Raw genomic sequence first — 15762 nt, forward strand, 5'->3', positions numbered from 1 at the left:
ACGGAGTCAAAAATCTGTCGTGTGTTTTTTCCACAGTGGAAGACATTTTTATTGTGGATGTCAATGTCGACCTTTGCCATGAAATTTGGTACACACATTCATGCTCCTCAGGATGAATTGTAATCTCTTGGTGACTCTTGTTCCATCATCTGGTCAACATTTCAATTCACTTAATAAAAAAACATAATAACAAAATTAATGACATTCCCATTAGCCTTTGCTGTACTTTTTGTTTTGCACTAATTAGCACTAAAGTACTAAACTAATAAGTTAATCTAAGAAGGTGAACATGGAGAGCATTATACCTGCTAAACTTAAAAGCATATAAGCATTGACATTATGAGCGAGTTAGCATGCTGACATGCTGTAGACTATGGTTTAACTGCATTTTATTATATCTACTAGTCATATTTCCTTCTAAGTTATAGTGAGTTGAAGTAACATAAAAAACGCAGGCAGACTTATATCAGGTTATAAAAAGGTGATCGACATGTTATGTGGAATTCGTCTGTACAGTTGACAGTCCAGTAACAAAGTCCCTGAGGTGATGCAACGGGGGGAACCATAAACCGGAGATATATCGTAGTTTAAGTTAGAGAGATTCAGAAGACAATAAAAAATGCTTCTAATGAGGTAATTCATTCATGGCTCCGTGTGATAAATAGTTCAAAAACTCAGGCCTTTACAGTCTGTCCAATTTCAAATCACAGATCCTGATGCAACATTTCTCTCCGAGCCAGAAGCCTGGGTACAACGGCTCTGTGAATTCAGCTTCAACCTTATAAAGAAACTTCATGCTGTCTGACACCTCATAGAACGTCAGAGTTCCCTTTTTGAACTCCAGATAAACACCGATCCTATGATGACTGGGGGATGTTGTAAGCTGGATGCTGTCCTTTCTGTGGCTCACAGAGTACTTTGTGGAGCGATCAAGACTCCAGGAATTTGCATTGGCCCCAAAAGCTGACAGCGGAGTGCGGGATTTTCTGTCTATTCCTTTGTAGGCGAGGGCAATCTCAGCCTTGTCTCCTTCCATCTCGATCTCATAGTAGCAGCGTTCGGCCTGCAGCCCCTCCCTGCACAGCACCTGCCGTCGGTGGATAAACCTCTTGGGGGAACGAATTGGCGGGTTTTTTATCCTGACAAGGTTCATCCTCACCTCGTTGTCTCCTACGGAAACAGTCAGGTCCTCATGAGCTGTAGCAGGGTCCAGGCTGAGGACACATGCATCTGAGAAAAAAAAAAAAAAGATGTGAAGTTAAAAATGAGCACCTTGAGAATACAGTCGTGGTTGGATCGGTCTGCATGTAGTGGAGAAACAAGGGTTCAGATCTTTCAGTAAAGTAAAAGTATCAATAAGACAATGTCAAAATACTCCATTGCAAGTAAAAGTACTATTGTGAACACATTTTCGTCTTCTAGGCAGCAGTATCCATTGTATGTGAATGGTCTATGGCCTGAGAGGTCAAAGGTTACAATGGGAGGCCTTTAGTTCTAGTAGCATCTAGAGTCAATACGTTTTATGTGCCCCTATGAGTGTCGTGTATGCAGACTCTACAACAGTTGTGGTGATAAGAGTCAAGCTGGACCACATGTTGCCTGTAGGATGAGATTAGAGCTATTACTCAAAATGTAGTAGAAAGTTAAAAGTAAAAGTAGTCGTCCTGCAGAAGAAATACACTGACTGATTTTATATTTATTTATTTATTTATGAATTATATTACAGTATTAGATTGTTACTGATGCAGCAATGTGTAAGTCACATTTTACTGGTGCAGTTGCTCCAGGTGGAGATAACTTTAACTTTATATACAGTTTCCCAACTTAAGGGTAGGGCCCCTCCAAAGAGTCATAAAATAAATCTGAGAGGTCGTGAGTGGGCTAATGTGAGATGAAAGAATAAAAAAGTTCATTTTTTAAATATTTTCTGGAATCTTTTCTTTATTGTGAAATATTTGACTATTTGAGATATTTAAATGAGAAGTTTAGAGGGGAAATGTGTCTGATGGAACAGTTTACAACTCATTGACATCGGCAACGTGACAAAAGGCCCAAATCTAGGTTTTTTTTAGGGTTACAAGCCAAAAAGATCAGTAACCACTGATTTGATCTTTAATATGTTGTATTATATATAATACTGTGTGTTGTATAAACTTAAACTTTAACAGCAACTAGTACCCACAGCTACCAGATAAATGTAGGGAAGCATAAATAATATTAGAAGAAGTAATAAGAAGTAATATAAACCACAAATACTTAAATAAGGTACCTGAAACCTGCACTGAAGTACAATACTTGAGTATGTCCTGTCTATATGTGAGGTTAAAGTATCATGGACCAAAGTACTAATAAGTGTTATTCTAGTGCATAAGAGGATAAACTCACACTGCAGGAACTCTGCTCTGGTTTTAGGCTCTGCAGTCCGATCAGTCAGAGTCTTGTTAACGCCAGTGAGACCTATGAGACAATTTCACAACATCATTAAGTGCCACTGCTGAAAAACTTGTCATAGCAGTAAAAGCAGAGTTACTTGTAACATTAATGATGGCTCTGTCACAGTAGTGTCTCAGTAAGCCAATAAGAGGACCCTGAAACTGGCTCACAGCCTTTATTATTAATAAAGAAAATGATAAAAGAGGCTCCATAGAATTACATTTTTCTTTATTAAATTAAGATTTTTAGTCGTTAGTTTACTGACATGACACATGGGTTCTTCCAGAATAAGGATGTTTGGCAAAAAAAGCTTTTAAATATAAAAATTCAGTAAACCTAGGATGAACCACAAAATACAGTTTTATTGCTTAAACTTTAGTGATGCTTACAACGCTCCTTCTGTCCACAGCACAAATAATAATAATAATAATAATAATAATAATATAATAACTTTATACCTTAATTTATCACACATACTCTGGATAATGAAAGCCACCATGTATATTGTTAAAGTTATAGGTAACGTTTCATACATAGGCCTACTGTACGCTGTAGCTATGATATTGTGGTTTGGGTTTCTTGGTTTCTGTCAGTGGTGTTTTACACCTGAAGATAATCAGCCGATCAAAAAGTGCTCGTCTAAGATCTCATGCTGAAATATGTTGAGCTCTTTTAGTAATAAAAGAGTAGGTTTGCACTCAATTTGTTGCATTTTGGGTTATTTGAAGTTTATCTTTCATATATATAGAGAGATTTATACTCTGAATTTGAATGCCTTTGTGTGGTGGGGTTTCACAGTGTTTCATATGTTGGTGAAATTGTTTCAACAGAGGAGGCTGAAAACATTCTTCTGAAATTATAACTGTATTAAATACAAACCATGGGACTGTGAGGTACTGGCTTCACATCCTTGCAAGTCGTCCTGCTCTGTCTCTCCTCCTGACTCCTGCTGCTCTCCCCCGTCAGCTATATTGAATGCCCACACACACACACACACACACACACACACACACACACACACACACATCAAATATATATTAAAACTATGATTGATGTTAAAATATTTCCACATGTCGACAAAGATACATACCAGTTTGAGAGATTGAGGTGAATTCTTTGTCACAAAATTCCTCAAGTTGCCTCCCGAGCTTGTCAACAGCTTTCTTTGTGACCTCAAAGGGGAGCAGTGGATCCTGTGAAACTCCGCGGAGAGCATGGAGAAAGTCTTCGTCACAGAGGCGCTGCAGAGAGGGCCATTTCTGTGCAGAGAGGGCGGATTGGGAAAGAGACAGAGACATTAAAACATCTTCTATTAGAAAGATTCAAGTTTGTAGCGATGTGATCAAAGTACCTCCAAGAAATGGACATCGTTGTCGGTCTGTGCCAGATGCTCCAGCTCAGCACTCCTCTTCTTCATTTCCTCAATCTTCACCTGCAGGGTCTGTAGGGAGATCTGAACCTGAGCGGCTGCAGCCTCCTCCTGACGTCTGATCAGCTCTCTCACTGATAGGTAATGTCTCTGGAGGGAGTCGATGACACTGACCAAGACGCTCTCACAATAGTCGTCTGTATCTCTCGCCTCCTCCTGTTTTGTGCACGAGTTTATGTTAAATGTTTTCATGAATACATACAGTCTTTAGACACTGTGGTCACATGTTCTGCTCACCTGAATCTGTTCGAGAGTCCTCTCCAAGTTCCTACATTTATTTTCTTGTTTCTTGAGAATCTGCTTGGATTTAATCTGTCTCATCTCCAGCTCCTCCTTCAGTGTGAGTCGGATAGAAATACACAATATTTATTTATAGTTTTGTGAAACTGGTTGTAGGCTTGGCAACTTCAAAAAACATAATTTTTGTGCCTGTTGAAGTCTGTTTGGGCATCTACTTTGGAAAGTAGCTGCTTCTTTTGTGTTGTTTCTCCACAGTATGAACCATTAGATCCATTCACGTTTTTTTGTCTGCAAACTGGCTGTGAAGGTCCATTCATAGGTAACTGATTACCGCCGCTTTCCCAAGTGTGTTAGAAATAAGTGGAAGTAATGTGGAATAAAGTGATGATTCAACATGTATAAATGCAGCAGATGTAGATTCTTTTTCTGGGCCGAAGTTGCAGCACCGGATGAACTGCAGTGACTCAGATTTTCCTCAACTGACAGACTGGTTACTGTATATATGGCGGCTTAAACACTGGGACCCCTAACTGACCACACAGTGAAAATTTGAGGGTTTTTTTCACTCATATGTTCCCATATTTAACAGGTTTACAGCTGGTAAAGTCTCCTTTGCTTGGTTTCAACTTTAAAAACCAAGCAGAAGTTGCAGTATTCTTTGTGTTTCTGTTTATTTTACATACCTGCTTCCTCTTCCTTTCTCCCCTCACCGACCCAATGGTATGTCCCCTGTGCTCAGCTGAAGCACACAGTGCACAAATGACCTGCTCATCAGTGCAACAGTAAACATCCAAGAAGCATCTGTGCCTCCAACATAAAGGGCTTTTCATTTTTGTACAGCTCCAGGGTCTTTTCAGGGTCTGCGTGGAGACTCCCGAATGCTGCGGTTTCCCACTCGCACAGCCAGCATCACACCTCTCGGTGTCCCTCACCAAGTCAGCCAGAGTTGTGTTCTTGATCAGCTGGGGTCTGGAGGGAAACTTATGGCCACATTCAGGACAGCTGAAGAGAGAATTGTTCCAGCGGTCCTGGATGCACTGCATGCAGAAGTTGTGTCCGCAGGGAATAGTCACAGGATTCCTGAGGACCTCGCTGCAGATTGGACAGCTGAGGTGGTTCACCTTTATCGGGATACGAGGCTCTGCCATGTCTGTGTGCAGAAAGGCGGGCTATCACAAGTTTGGTTTCATTTCCTGGTGAAGTGATTCAGTAGGTTTGTGTTATGTGTGTGTGTGGTTTCCTGATATCAGAGAGGAGATGGGCGTGACTTAATTATTTGAATCAATTTGAAAAGGGAGGGAGAAACATAACAGTGTTGTGGTGAGTAAATGCGTCAGGAATGTAATGTAAGAAATGAGGCAGTCTAATATTTATCAATTTAAATAATTTAAATTTTAAATACAGACACATTTTGTTCTGTGTTGATTTCTCAGTGTTAATTGTCAACTTTTCTTGTTTCAGGCGCATTATCTTCAGTAACCAGTTAAAATATCTCATCTCTTTTTTATATCGTCTCTGGCCGTAAAACAAAGAGGGGAAATACTGTTCCCAATCCTGTTTCCAATACGTGTTTAATGTTATATGAGCATACTTCAAAGGTTGAGGCCCCCCTCTCTCCATTCTCTCCACTATGAAATAAACGAATGCAACATGAATGACAGTATCATTTTATTACAGTATTTGAGTCAATGTAAAACAAAGACAAAGCCATGATAAATAAGTTTCACAATTTACATGTATTCTCATTTCCTTAACCTTTATAATAAAACAAAGCTGAAAAGTAGAAAAAAGACAAGAGGAAAATGGTTCTTTCACTGGCAATTAAATTGATTTATCCCATTCAGTTTTAAACAGCTTGATGAGTGAAGCTCAGAAACCGCAGCTCTAAAAACCAGAAATATTTCTTTCACACAGTCATATCATGTGAACATGTGAAACCATTTTTTCCACACAACAAAGCAAATGAAGATACTAATGAAGTTAAAAAAACAAAACAAGGTTGTGTTGTCTTGTCCATTCAGCCTGGTGGTCAGGTAAGGTCTAAACGGTCGCCTCCATGGTCCCAGAGCAAAGGTGCGTAGGCAGCACTCAGGCAAGAAATTCAAAATAAAAGTCAAATCATATGCAAATGCAGCAGAACAACGAAGGGTGAGTCAGGTAAACAAGAAGTGTATCCCTGTCAGGAAATAGCTATTAGTAACATGTTTGTATTTGTACATAAATATTCCTTTTCACCTCTCTGAAGAAGGTAAACTCATGAGATGCATCAGGAAAATGTAGATTTATTAACATCTTAAATGTGCTGAGCCCTGCCTCAACAAAGTGCACACACTTCTGTTTGAGTCTTAACAGTTAATGCAAAAAAATAAAAAATAAATGATTCCAAGTAAATGTCTTTAAAATTACGAGTGAACGTACTGTCATGTAGTGCTTCGAGGTCAAACTTACTGACCTTTTGTAGCAGGTAAGAGGCACACAAAGCAAACACCTGTATATGTAAGGTAGGGGCTGGGTCCATATATGGAGCAAGACTTAGCACTGGATTCATTTTCAGCTATTTTATTAAAAAAACTGTGGGTGACGTTAGTGTGGGAAAGAGTCTCGATAGTTCATCACGCAAAGCATTCGATTGGTGCGATGATTCGAAGTTTACACCTGGGTGACTTTTGAGAATGAAAGTCCGTCCGTCACCTTCAGTCTGTACAGAACATGTAACATAATGCTGTGATCTGAGATCGATCAGTGAGAGCACTGTTGGTGGTTTGTCAGAACTCCTGATTGAAACGGTTTTATTTCTTGTGTGAGGATGTTGACGGTGTTGTTGAGTCTCACTGTAGCAGTTCCTCCCAGGAAATAGGTTTGGAGAAGACCTCCCGCTCCAGCCACAGGTCGTAGTTCATTTGGAAGTCCTCGGGCAGGTCCACCCGCTGTCCCAGAACGCTCTGCAGGCAGTTGTCCACAGGCAGGAAGTCCGGGTTGCTGTGGCTCTTGTCGTAGCGGCGGCTGTTGAAGCGTTCGATGTTGGCCCGCAGAGCACACTCCTCGGCCTGGAAGTCCCAGGGACGAGCATCCAGATCTGCTCCAGGAAGACAAACAGAAGTTCATATTTAGTCCACTTTGGTCTGAGCGGAAATACAACTCAGAGTTTGTCCTAACAATTCTGAACTTGTTTTGGACCAGGGCTGCAACTAAGGATTATTTCTAATACTTATTGATCTCATTAATCTAACTAATGGTCTATAAATGATAGAAAATGATGGCAAAATACCATCGTAATTTCCTCAACCCAAGATAAAATAAACAGCTTGTTTTCTCTGACCGAAGCCCAAAAACATTCATTCATAAAAGACTAAGAAAACAAAAAAATATTCCCAGTATAGAAGCAGAAATAATGCATTAAACATTATTTGATTGCCAGAATAGTTGCCAATTAATTTTCTGTCAGTCGATTAATTAATTTTTCTACTAATTGTCTCATTTCTAATAAAGACCAAATACACTTTTCTGCAAAAGACTGGAAATGTACCTCAAATCAATAATATACACATAATATTTATTACAGCTTTTATATAATCCTCCTTCTTTCTCCAGGCCAAACCTCCTATCATCACTGAATTTACGATGTATTCTTCGTGTTTCCACTCACCGTTCCCGTACGCCCAGTCGTCGTTGAGACGATGTCGGACCTTCTGGTAAATGGCCGACATGGTCTTCATGTTGCTCTTCCTCCACTGGCGTCCCAGGTATTTGGTCTGCACTTTGAGCAGCTTGAGGACATACAGCTGCATCATGGCCTGCTTGACTTTCAGCGCCCTCTTCAGGATGGGAGCGGACTTAAACACCACCAGCATCTGGGAGGGAGAACATTATATATATATATATAAAAGATTATATTTTTAGTTTATGATAAGACGATATGACCTGAATGCTATTTGCTGAGCTCTCACCATTGTTCTGGAGTGCTTCCACTTGGTCAGTTTGTTGAGGATCCTCAGCAAGTTAATACAGGAAAACAGATTCCTCCAGCAAAACTGATTGTTGTCTCCCGCTTCCTGTAAGAAAAAAAAATATATATATACATTCAGGTTTAAAATGACTTCAAATGTGACACCAGAAGTCAAAGAAACACTCAAAACACAGTTAGAAATCAACAAAAAAACTCACCAAACTCTCTGCAGTTAACTCCGGGAGCTCATGCACCACACAATAAGGGAAGTCAAGTACTGAAATACTATTAGGGAAAGAAAATGAAGAGCGGTGAAATTATGGCAACAGTTCACTGACATTTATTGTAAATGGTTAAAAAAATTAGCTGTATTCAGTCAGATCTGCAACTTCACCGCTAGATGCCACTAAATCCAACACACTGATCCTTTAAAGAAGCATTGAAAGTACCTGTTTTTAGCTGTGATGTAAGACATGATGTTCTGGTTGAAGAACTTCAGAATGAGGGGGATGCAGTTGGCAAACACCAGGTGTTGAGCCATGTACTCAAACTATGAGATAAGTAAACAAAGACATTTCCTTATAAAAGTATAATTATATTAAATAAAAACAAGATTGAGATTAAAAGTTTCTTTAATCTTTTCAAATATTTATGGAAATATCTGATACAGTTACCACAAAAGTCTGAATTGTGACAAAACAAGTGTGTGACATCCGTACCTGGTAGATGTGATTAAGTTTGAAGTGTTTCAGAAGCAGCAGCAGGATGGCAGAGATAGCCTTCACGATGATCTCTTTGTGTCGATTCACATCAACTCCAAGTTTCATGCTCTGCAGCACTGTGGTCCTGCAGTCAGACGTAACAGATCAATCACCTTTTTAAAGCACCTGAGAGGAACTTTTGTGAACATTTTGTGTACATACTGACCAATTCTGACCCAGTATGTTTAAGTCTCCCTGTGATCCTCAGAGCAAAACCTACAGAGTTTATTCAGGTCAGTCAACCTTTCATTTCTATTCCTGTTCTATCATATTTAGTTATTAGTTAAATATTTTCAAGCCTGCTAACCAGACGTTTGGCGATATAATCTTACATTTCTCCTTGATGATCTGACATTGATGAGGCTCAAACTGAATTTAATTATTTTTTTATGTGTGTAGCTTGTTTGTTTGTTTATTAAGATCCCCATTAACTCCTGTATAAGTCACTATTTTTGCTGGGGTCTCCACAGTTTATATGGTGACAATACTATAAAAATATACAAACTCACATTACTCATCACAATACTGAGTAATGAAGGAGGAAACTACAAACTTTCATTTTGTTTCACAGCCTTGTGTTATATAATGATAAATAAATTTCCTTGATGTGGTTACGTGTCCGTACTGTGAAAATGTCCTCATAGTATCACTCCTGCTGCTGTTTCTTGAAGGGGAAGCAAAAATTAAGTAACCAGAACTCTTTAAAAACAATCTTGTTTGACGCAAACTCCAGTAACACTAACTGTGTAACTACATTTAAAAGTAGAGCCGATTCCAGTAATTCTTTCCTGCTTCAGGTATAATCTAATAGTAGAATTGTTACTAAACTTAGGATATTTTCCTTGTTCAGAACATAATGCTGCACTGGAGAAGGAACTGGCACAGCTGGTAAACCCTTTTAGAGGCACTTCATCACTTACGGCATCTCCTCCGGCAGCACGTCTGCCAGGATGTTGATGGAGTCCGTCTTGGCTTTGGAAGTCGGAGCTGCTGCGAGCAAGATCTTCAGCAGAGCGATCTGACATTCAGAAAGACAAACCATGAAGTCAGTTACAAAACAATCGGACATGGAAGCTCATGTCTGCTTCTGCAGGGCTACATTAGCTATATTATATTTGTGCTGTAAAACAACTGTGATTATTAACACAGATAAAGTAATGATATTGTGTAGGGGCTGTGAATCTAATGCACCAGTTATCCTATTTGCGTTAGGTCTCTCATTTCTGCTGCTTCTGTGGAAATTTAACTTGTGAGACTGAAGGGCCAAACACACTAATGCCTATGCCACAAATGGTACTTAATTTACCTAAATTCAAGGAACTGAAACACACTGAAGTATTCTATAACCCAATCTTTTCAATGCAGGATGATTACAGGATATGCCCCAATATAAAACTGTACAATACACTGTATAGTTATGTATGGTTACTTTTATGCTAAAATCAACACACAGAAACATTTAGCCATATAAACCACATGAAAGAGTAAATAATAAACAGTGTCTGTAGTACCAAAGTGTAAACTGTGCTTGGAGCTATCACTTACCATGTACTGAGGTAAACTGGGGAGAATTCCCTGATAGAGCAGCTCAGTGGAGGACATATCCACCTCCTCCTCACCCTGACAAAGAGGAGAAAAAGAGAGACATTATCATAATACCGCAAAACAGTTTGGTCTCTTCTGCCAGGTAAGGAGTAAAGACTTAAAGTCAGTGCATCGTAGGACTTATTTAGAAACATGTGGGATGATAAAAACCGCATAGTGCCAAGATGTGGGAGGGCATGAGTAGTAGTAGTGTGCTTAGTTCAAAACTTAGCAAGGATGTAACATTTATTCTTTGTAACTTGGCCAGCTATAGTCTGTGTACCGGAAGGAGCAAACAAATTAAGCAGCAGTCTTGTCCCTCCAGGATATAATAACAACAACAAGTTATAGATGTGAATTATTGATGTTAATGATTTTTGTTTCCACTTACCCCAGACAGAGGGGTTTTCTGAAACTCCTCCTCCTTTGAAATCTGTATCTCAGCAATGGAGACGTACTTGTGCTGGAAAAAAAGTTAAAAAAGCATATATTTTTTTTCAATTCCTTAATATCTTAATAGCTTTAGAATAGATTTAACAAAACATGAAGTAAATGGCAATGTGATACCTGCTTTAACGTCTTTATGCTCTCATGAATTGGCCTGGGCAAACCAACAACTGTGTCTGTATCACTGCAAGACATGCACAAGAATAACCATGCGTTAAAGCATTATTTCAGCGTAGAATAGTCTCGAGTTACTTTTTGTTTGAAGCCAACGAGGAGAAGACTTACTTCCCAAGTGTGTAACCAATAAATTTACTTCTACTTGATTCCAGGAAATTTTCAATGTCCTTTTCCCTGTTGGAACAAAAACAATCATTTCAACACACCTTAATCTGATAACATTCATACACACACGAGGAAGGAATCAACCAATCAGCTTTACTGAAATTTCATTACAGGTACATAACAGTTATATTGTTACAGTGTTAGCACAACCTAAATGTCAACACATTTGGTATTGTTATCAGACTGAGCAGTACCTGACTTTAGGAGCCCACGGCAGTCCTTTGGGGAAGGACACTCTCTCTGACGGAGGGTGAGGAATAGGTGGAGGCATTACCTCGTCCCTCTCTAGAGGGAATGTCTCTGCCTCTATAGAGTTGTCATTGTCATCGTTGTCATCTTCATCCTCACGAGAGTCATCGGCCTTGTAGGGATCCTTTTCATTGAAGGCGTCAAGGTTGTCCTGTTTTATCAATGCCTGCGTGAGAAAACAAGGAAACAGTTAAGACACTGACACATTGTGATGAAGCTCAGCTGTGAAGGGGAGACAGATAAGACATATTGCCACAGTGTATCAAGGCCTAAATGAACCAATAAGACAAGTCATTCCCCTAAAAAACAGTAACATCGGGCAAGATGTGTATGATGAACGCATTATTATCAGCAATTAAAATCATGTCTAAATGTAATCGGTTTTCTCAGATACTAAATGTAGAAGTTTTAGGAGGGTGTTATTTCATATGAGCATTTTAGCATTGCAAGAACCTGACAACAGCACAAATGCAAAATAAGACTTAAAATCTGGTGTAAATACCCTGATAGTCACAGTTCAATTAAGGTATATATATATATATATATATATATATATATATGTGTGTGTCCAAAATACCCTTAAATACTTTGACAAAAAATCTATGCTCCATGTTTTAGTTATTGTATTACGGTTGCTGCTGTTCACATGCCATTTAAATTAGTATTATCCTAACTGGGTTATTAATGATATCTGGCACTCAATGAAATGTCATCACTGGCAGATAATCAATGCAGTGATACACTTGTAACTAGTTTTAACCTCCAATCAGTTTCTTTGAGAACAGGGAGCAGCAGTAATGTGTACCTTGTGTTCACGGCGGGCCCGTTTTTGTTGCTGCTCTATGAGGTCGGATGCAGACGCAGGAGGAGAAGCGGCCCTCATACTGCGAATGACTCGAATGCTGTCCTCCGGTAGAGGGGGGAGACCCAGTTCCACACGCTTATGAACCTTTATGCTTTGCAGCTGCTCAAACCCTCCGAGTGTAAACTGAAACAGAAGACAGGATTTTAATGTCTCTTAACTTCAGATGTTATTTTTTTTGTTGTAAGTTCATGTGGGAGCATTTAACATGAGCAGAATTAGAGTTAACGGTCATGGATGGCAGATGTTTCTGTCTCTCACCAGTACACTCTTCCACAATAGCAATAACACCTTCTTCATTGGGAAGTGAGGGGCATGACCACTGCAGAACTTGGTAACCATACCGAAGAGCATGACAGAAATGGGTTCGTTGTTGAACATAGGAGATCCTGCATTAAAGAGTGGAAGTTATATACATTATAAGTTTTTGTCGAGACGCATGACACAACTGAAGCTTTTTTCACACTGGTGAAACTTACCTAGTTCTGCTCTGAAGGTTTCCCTGATGATTTTCCATTCAGGCTTGTCAGCTGGGTCATCCTGTTGTATCGTTTCCACCATCAGGTACATTATGTTAAGCAGCACTCTGAGATCCGTGCTGTCGGCAAGGGAGATGGCTGGTTTTCTGACAGCACTACTACAGGCAGCGCTGTTACTGTAAGGGAGAATATAAACGTTATAAAGGCTCAGAATGACATCTTGTAGCAAAAACCAGGCATAAGCGATTTAGGCTGGCTTCTGCATGGCTAGAAAAGTGATGGAGAACATACTCAATCTCCATGTTGAGCAGCTCCACCAGAGCAGAGAAGGTCCCCACATCCAGCAGCAGAAAGATGTTGTATCTCATCCAATGCTGCACCTCAGCCTCAGAGCTGCACTCTGCAAACGTTCCTAAAGAGAAACAAAATGTACCACGGTGAAATATAGAGAGAAACAAAAATAGCCTGCTTGATCGTTCATTCTGTCGTTCTTGTTCATCACTTCATGCTAAAACCCTTTTTAGAGATGGGGACTGACCCTGAGCCATGTAGAGAATAGCCCTGGCAACCTTCAGCCTCTTCTCCCGGGCAATCACCTCCAGGCCATCCAACAGGCGCATGGCGTGAGCTCTGTGTTGAGCTGCATCAAGCTCTGTCCACTTCTTATCAGAAACTAAGACACAGAAGAGGAGGATGTAATAAATTTAAGAAACCGTCTTAATCTTAGATGTAATACATTGTTTACGATGAATTAATTAAGATTTGAGTATATGAAGGTTTAACTACATACCATGTGTTCTGAATTCCACCTCAAAGCACTTCCTGTTGAGAGCAAACTCTGGTCCTTCAGTGTAACTGTACAGCTCTGAAACATACATAAATAACATATAAATATCAATCTATCTAAATATCTCAATTTCCATGATGATATAATGAGACACACACCTGACAGCTCTGCAGCCCACTTGTCTGTATCAGCATATTCAAACTCGAGGTCTGGAGACTCAGACAGCCCCTGCACACAAACAAAACACATGTTATTCCCTTATGATTTGTTATTACTTTAGAGTGATAATAATCAATCAACTACAAGCTTAAAGGGGGAGTTCACTCAAATCACACACACACACACACACACACACAAAAAACTTGCCCCTTGTGGTTAATGATTAATGAGACTAATATACAGACTTTGCTGATCAATGTAAATATAATTCCCTATGAAAACTCTTTTTATAAGGTCTATGTATTATCCTAAATAACCAGGAAATTAATTTGCTTTGTGTTTGTGTTTTGAAAATGTATTTTTTGAATGTTTCAGAGTCTCAAGAACTGGATCAATAAAAACAAATGTGTATGTGTTAGATCTGGATCTGGGTCTGATCTGATGTGGACTGAACTTTAAACTGGTCAAATTGTGGTCCAAGTTTGTGCCAAACATAATAAAGATGTACAGCATTAAAAAGCATAAATACAAAACATCGGAAAGATTGACTGTATGAGAGTGAACTGCTGAGGATCCCAGAAAATGATTTTGGTGTTAGAGCATGTGGCACATAACTGTCTATTTACATAATAATACATCTGTCAAATGTGCCCAATTCACTACGCCACCACTTATACATGCAAGTGGATCAGAATGATTAACTTTTACTTGTAAAGCAGTGTATTTTACATTAAAGTGTTTCTACTTGGACTTTGTAAAGTTCAACACTGTGAGAAGGAACAGATTGTTGATCAGAAACTCATTTGAATCACATTTAGCGCTATTATGGTTATAACTGGAGTTATAATCTCTATTCAAAAGATTACAAGAGGTGAAATCTCCCCATTCACTGGGTAAAAAAAAAAACCTGAATTCTGCAAATGAAATTCACCAGAAATCTCCCAATGTCATGCTAGAAAGCAGTGACTCTCTTTGCTTTCTCTGCAGGATCCATGGTCAACACATGTGTATTGAAACTACATAAACACACCAGAGCAATGGATTAGAAAGAAGAAGCCTGTTTGCAAACAGGACCTGGAAGATTTAGTTTTCAACAGGTCGCCACTGGAGTCCTGACAGACAGTTCAGTCTGGCCTGTGACTAGCTAACACCAGACAGCTAGCCCCTGTTAGTCTACACCGCTGCTCAAACACTACATAAAGTAACACTGGACTACAAATGACACACTGCACAATCACAGGTTCATTATTTCAACAATCTTAAGAACCTCAGCTGCGGTTGCGAGCTTGCGTCGAAGAGTTAGAGATAGTAGTAAAGCTACACTAGCCTGACAGAGCTAGCTCACGTTGTTACAGCAGAAAAGGCCTCGTCTCTTTATTAAAGTTCACAAGGAAAATTAATCTCAAACTTCTTTTCACGTACCTCTGAATCTTTTCTTGGGTTGCGGGTGAATTCGCCCCTGCTTTTATTAGGTAGCATAGCTCTCTGTTTATTGTTTACAGGAAGCCCACCACCGTTCCCACCGACGTCCATAATTCTTTGGGCGCAGTGTATTCTCGCGAGACGAGAGTTGATCGACGAGAGTGTGACTCATCTGGCCGTCCCACTGACAGCTGTCAATATTCATGTTTCTTTATTTAACTACTGCTTTAAAAATGTGGACAACATGATCTATGCCCTCTATTTTATTTGTTATTTAATTCGAGTAGTTGTATATATTTGTTACTTTACATATGTTGGTATTTGTCTTACAGTTTTCGTGTTTTCTCTGGTTTTATATTTTACCTTGATGCAATGTAACTTCAACAAAATGAAAACATTCTCTACTTCTAAAACTGTGCTATCTGTGTATTGCCTTCATGGTGACTACACTATGCTTTAGTGGTGCATATTCTACATTATTACAATGAGTTAAATTGCCACAAACCAGTTACTGCCCTGAGGCAGCTGTCCACATTGCCATGATCTAATATTTACAGGTTTATTTATTTTTCAGACACTTACCTGACATGGATGTTGTAGGAAATCCATTTGCTAGATAGAT

At 39.3% G+C, this 15762-nt stretch overlaps 2 protein-coding genes across 2 annotated transcripts; both read right to left on the reverse strand.

The window, feature by feature from the left end:
• Positions 1-20: 20 nt before the first annotated feature.
• Positions 21-5332, reverse strand: LOC127371664 (tripartite motif-containing protein 16). Its single transcript, XM_051414612.1, has 7 exons — positions 4786-5332; positions 4100-4195; positions 3785-4018; positions 3524-3692; positions 3313-3399; positions 2386-2457; positions 21-1230 (listed from the first exon to the last, which is right to left on the reverse strand). The coding sequence occupies exons 1-7, from the start codon at positions 5248-5250 to the stop codon at positions 683-685; spliced, it is 1671 nt and encodes a 556-aa protein (XP_051270572.1). The 5' UTR covers positions 5251-5332; the 3' UTR covers positions 21-682.
• A 421-nt stretch (positions 5333-5753) lies between these two features.
• strip1 (striatin interacting protein 1) lies at positions 5754-15295 on the reverse strand. Its single transcript, XM_051414610.1, has 20 exons — positions 15141-15295; positions 13718-13787; positions 13563-13637; positions 13311-13445; positions 13064-13184; positions 12773-12948; positions 12555-12682; positions 12237-12419; positions 11377-11597; positions 11126-11191; positions 10961-11024; positions 10785-10856; positions 10355-10429; positions 9730-9827; positions 8768-8894; positions 8498-8598; positions 8267-8333; positions 8050-8154; positions 7749-7953; positions 5754-7178 (listed from the first exon to the last, which is right to left on the reverse strand). The coding sequence occupies exons 1-20, from the start codon at positions 15249-15251 to the stop codon at positions 6931-6933; spliced, it is 2448 nt and encodes an 815-aa protein (XP_051270570.1). The 5' UTR covers positions 15252-15295; the 3' UTR covers positions 5754-6930.
• Between the last annotated feature and the right edge of the window lie 467 nt (positions 15296-15762).

Source organism: Dicentrarchus labrax, unplaced genomic scaffold, assembly GCF_905237075.1.
Source record: "Dicentrarchus labrax unplaced genomic scaffold, dlabrax2021, whole genome shotgun sequence".
In the NCBI taxonomy this organism is placed as follows: Eukaryota; Metazoa; Chordata; class Actinopteri; family Moronidae; genus Dicentrarchus; species Dicentrarchus labrax.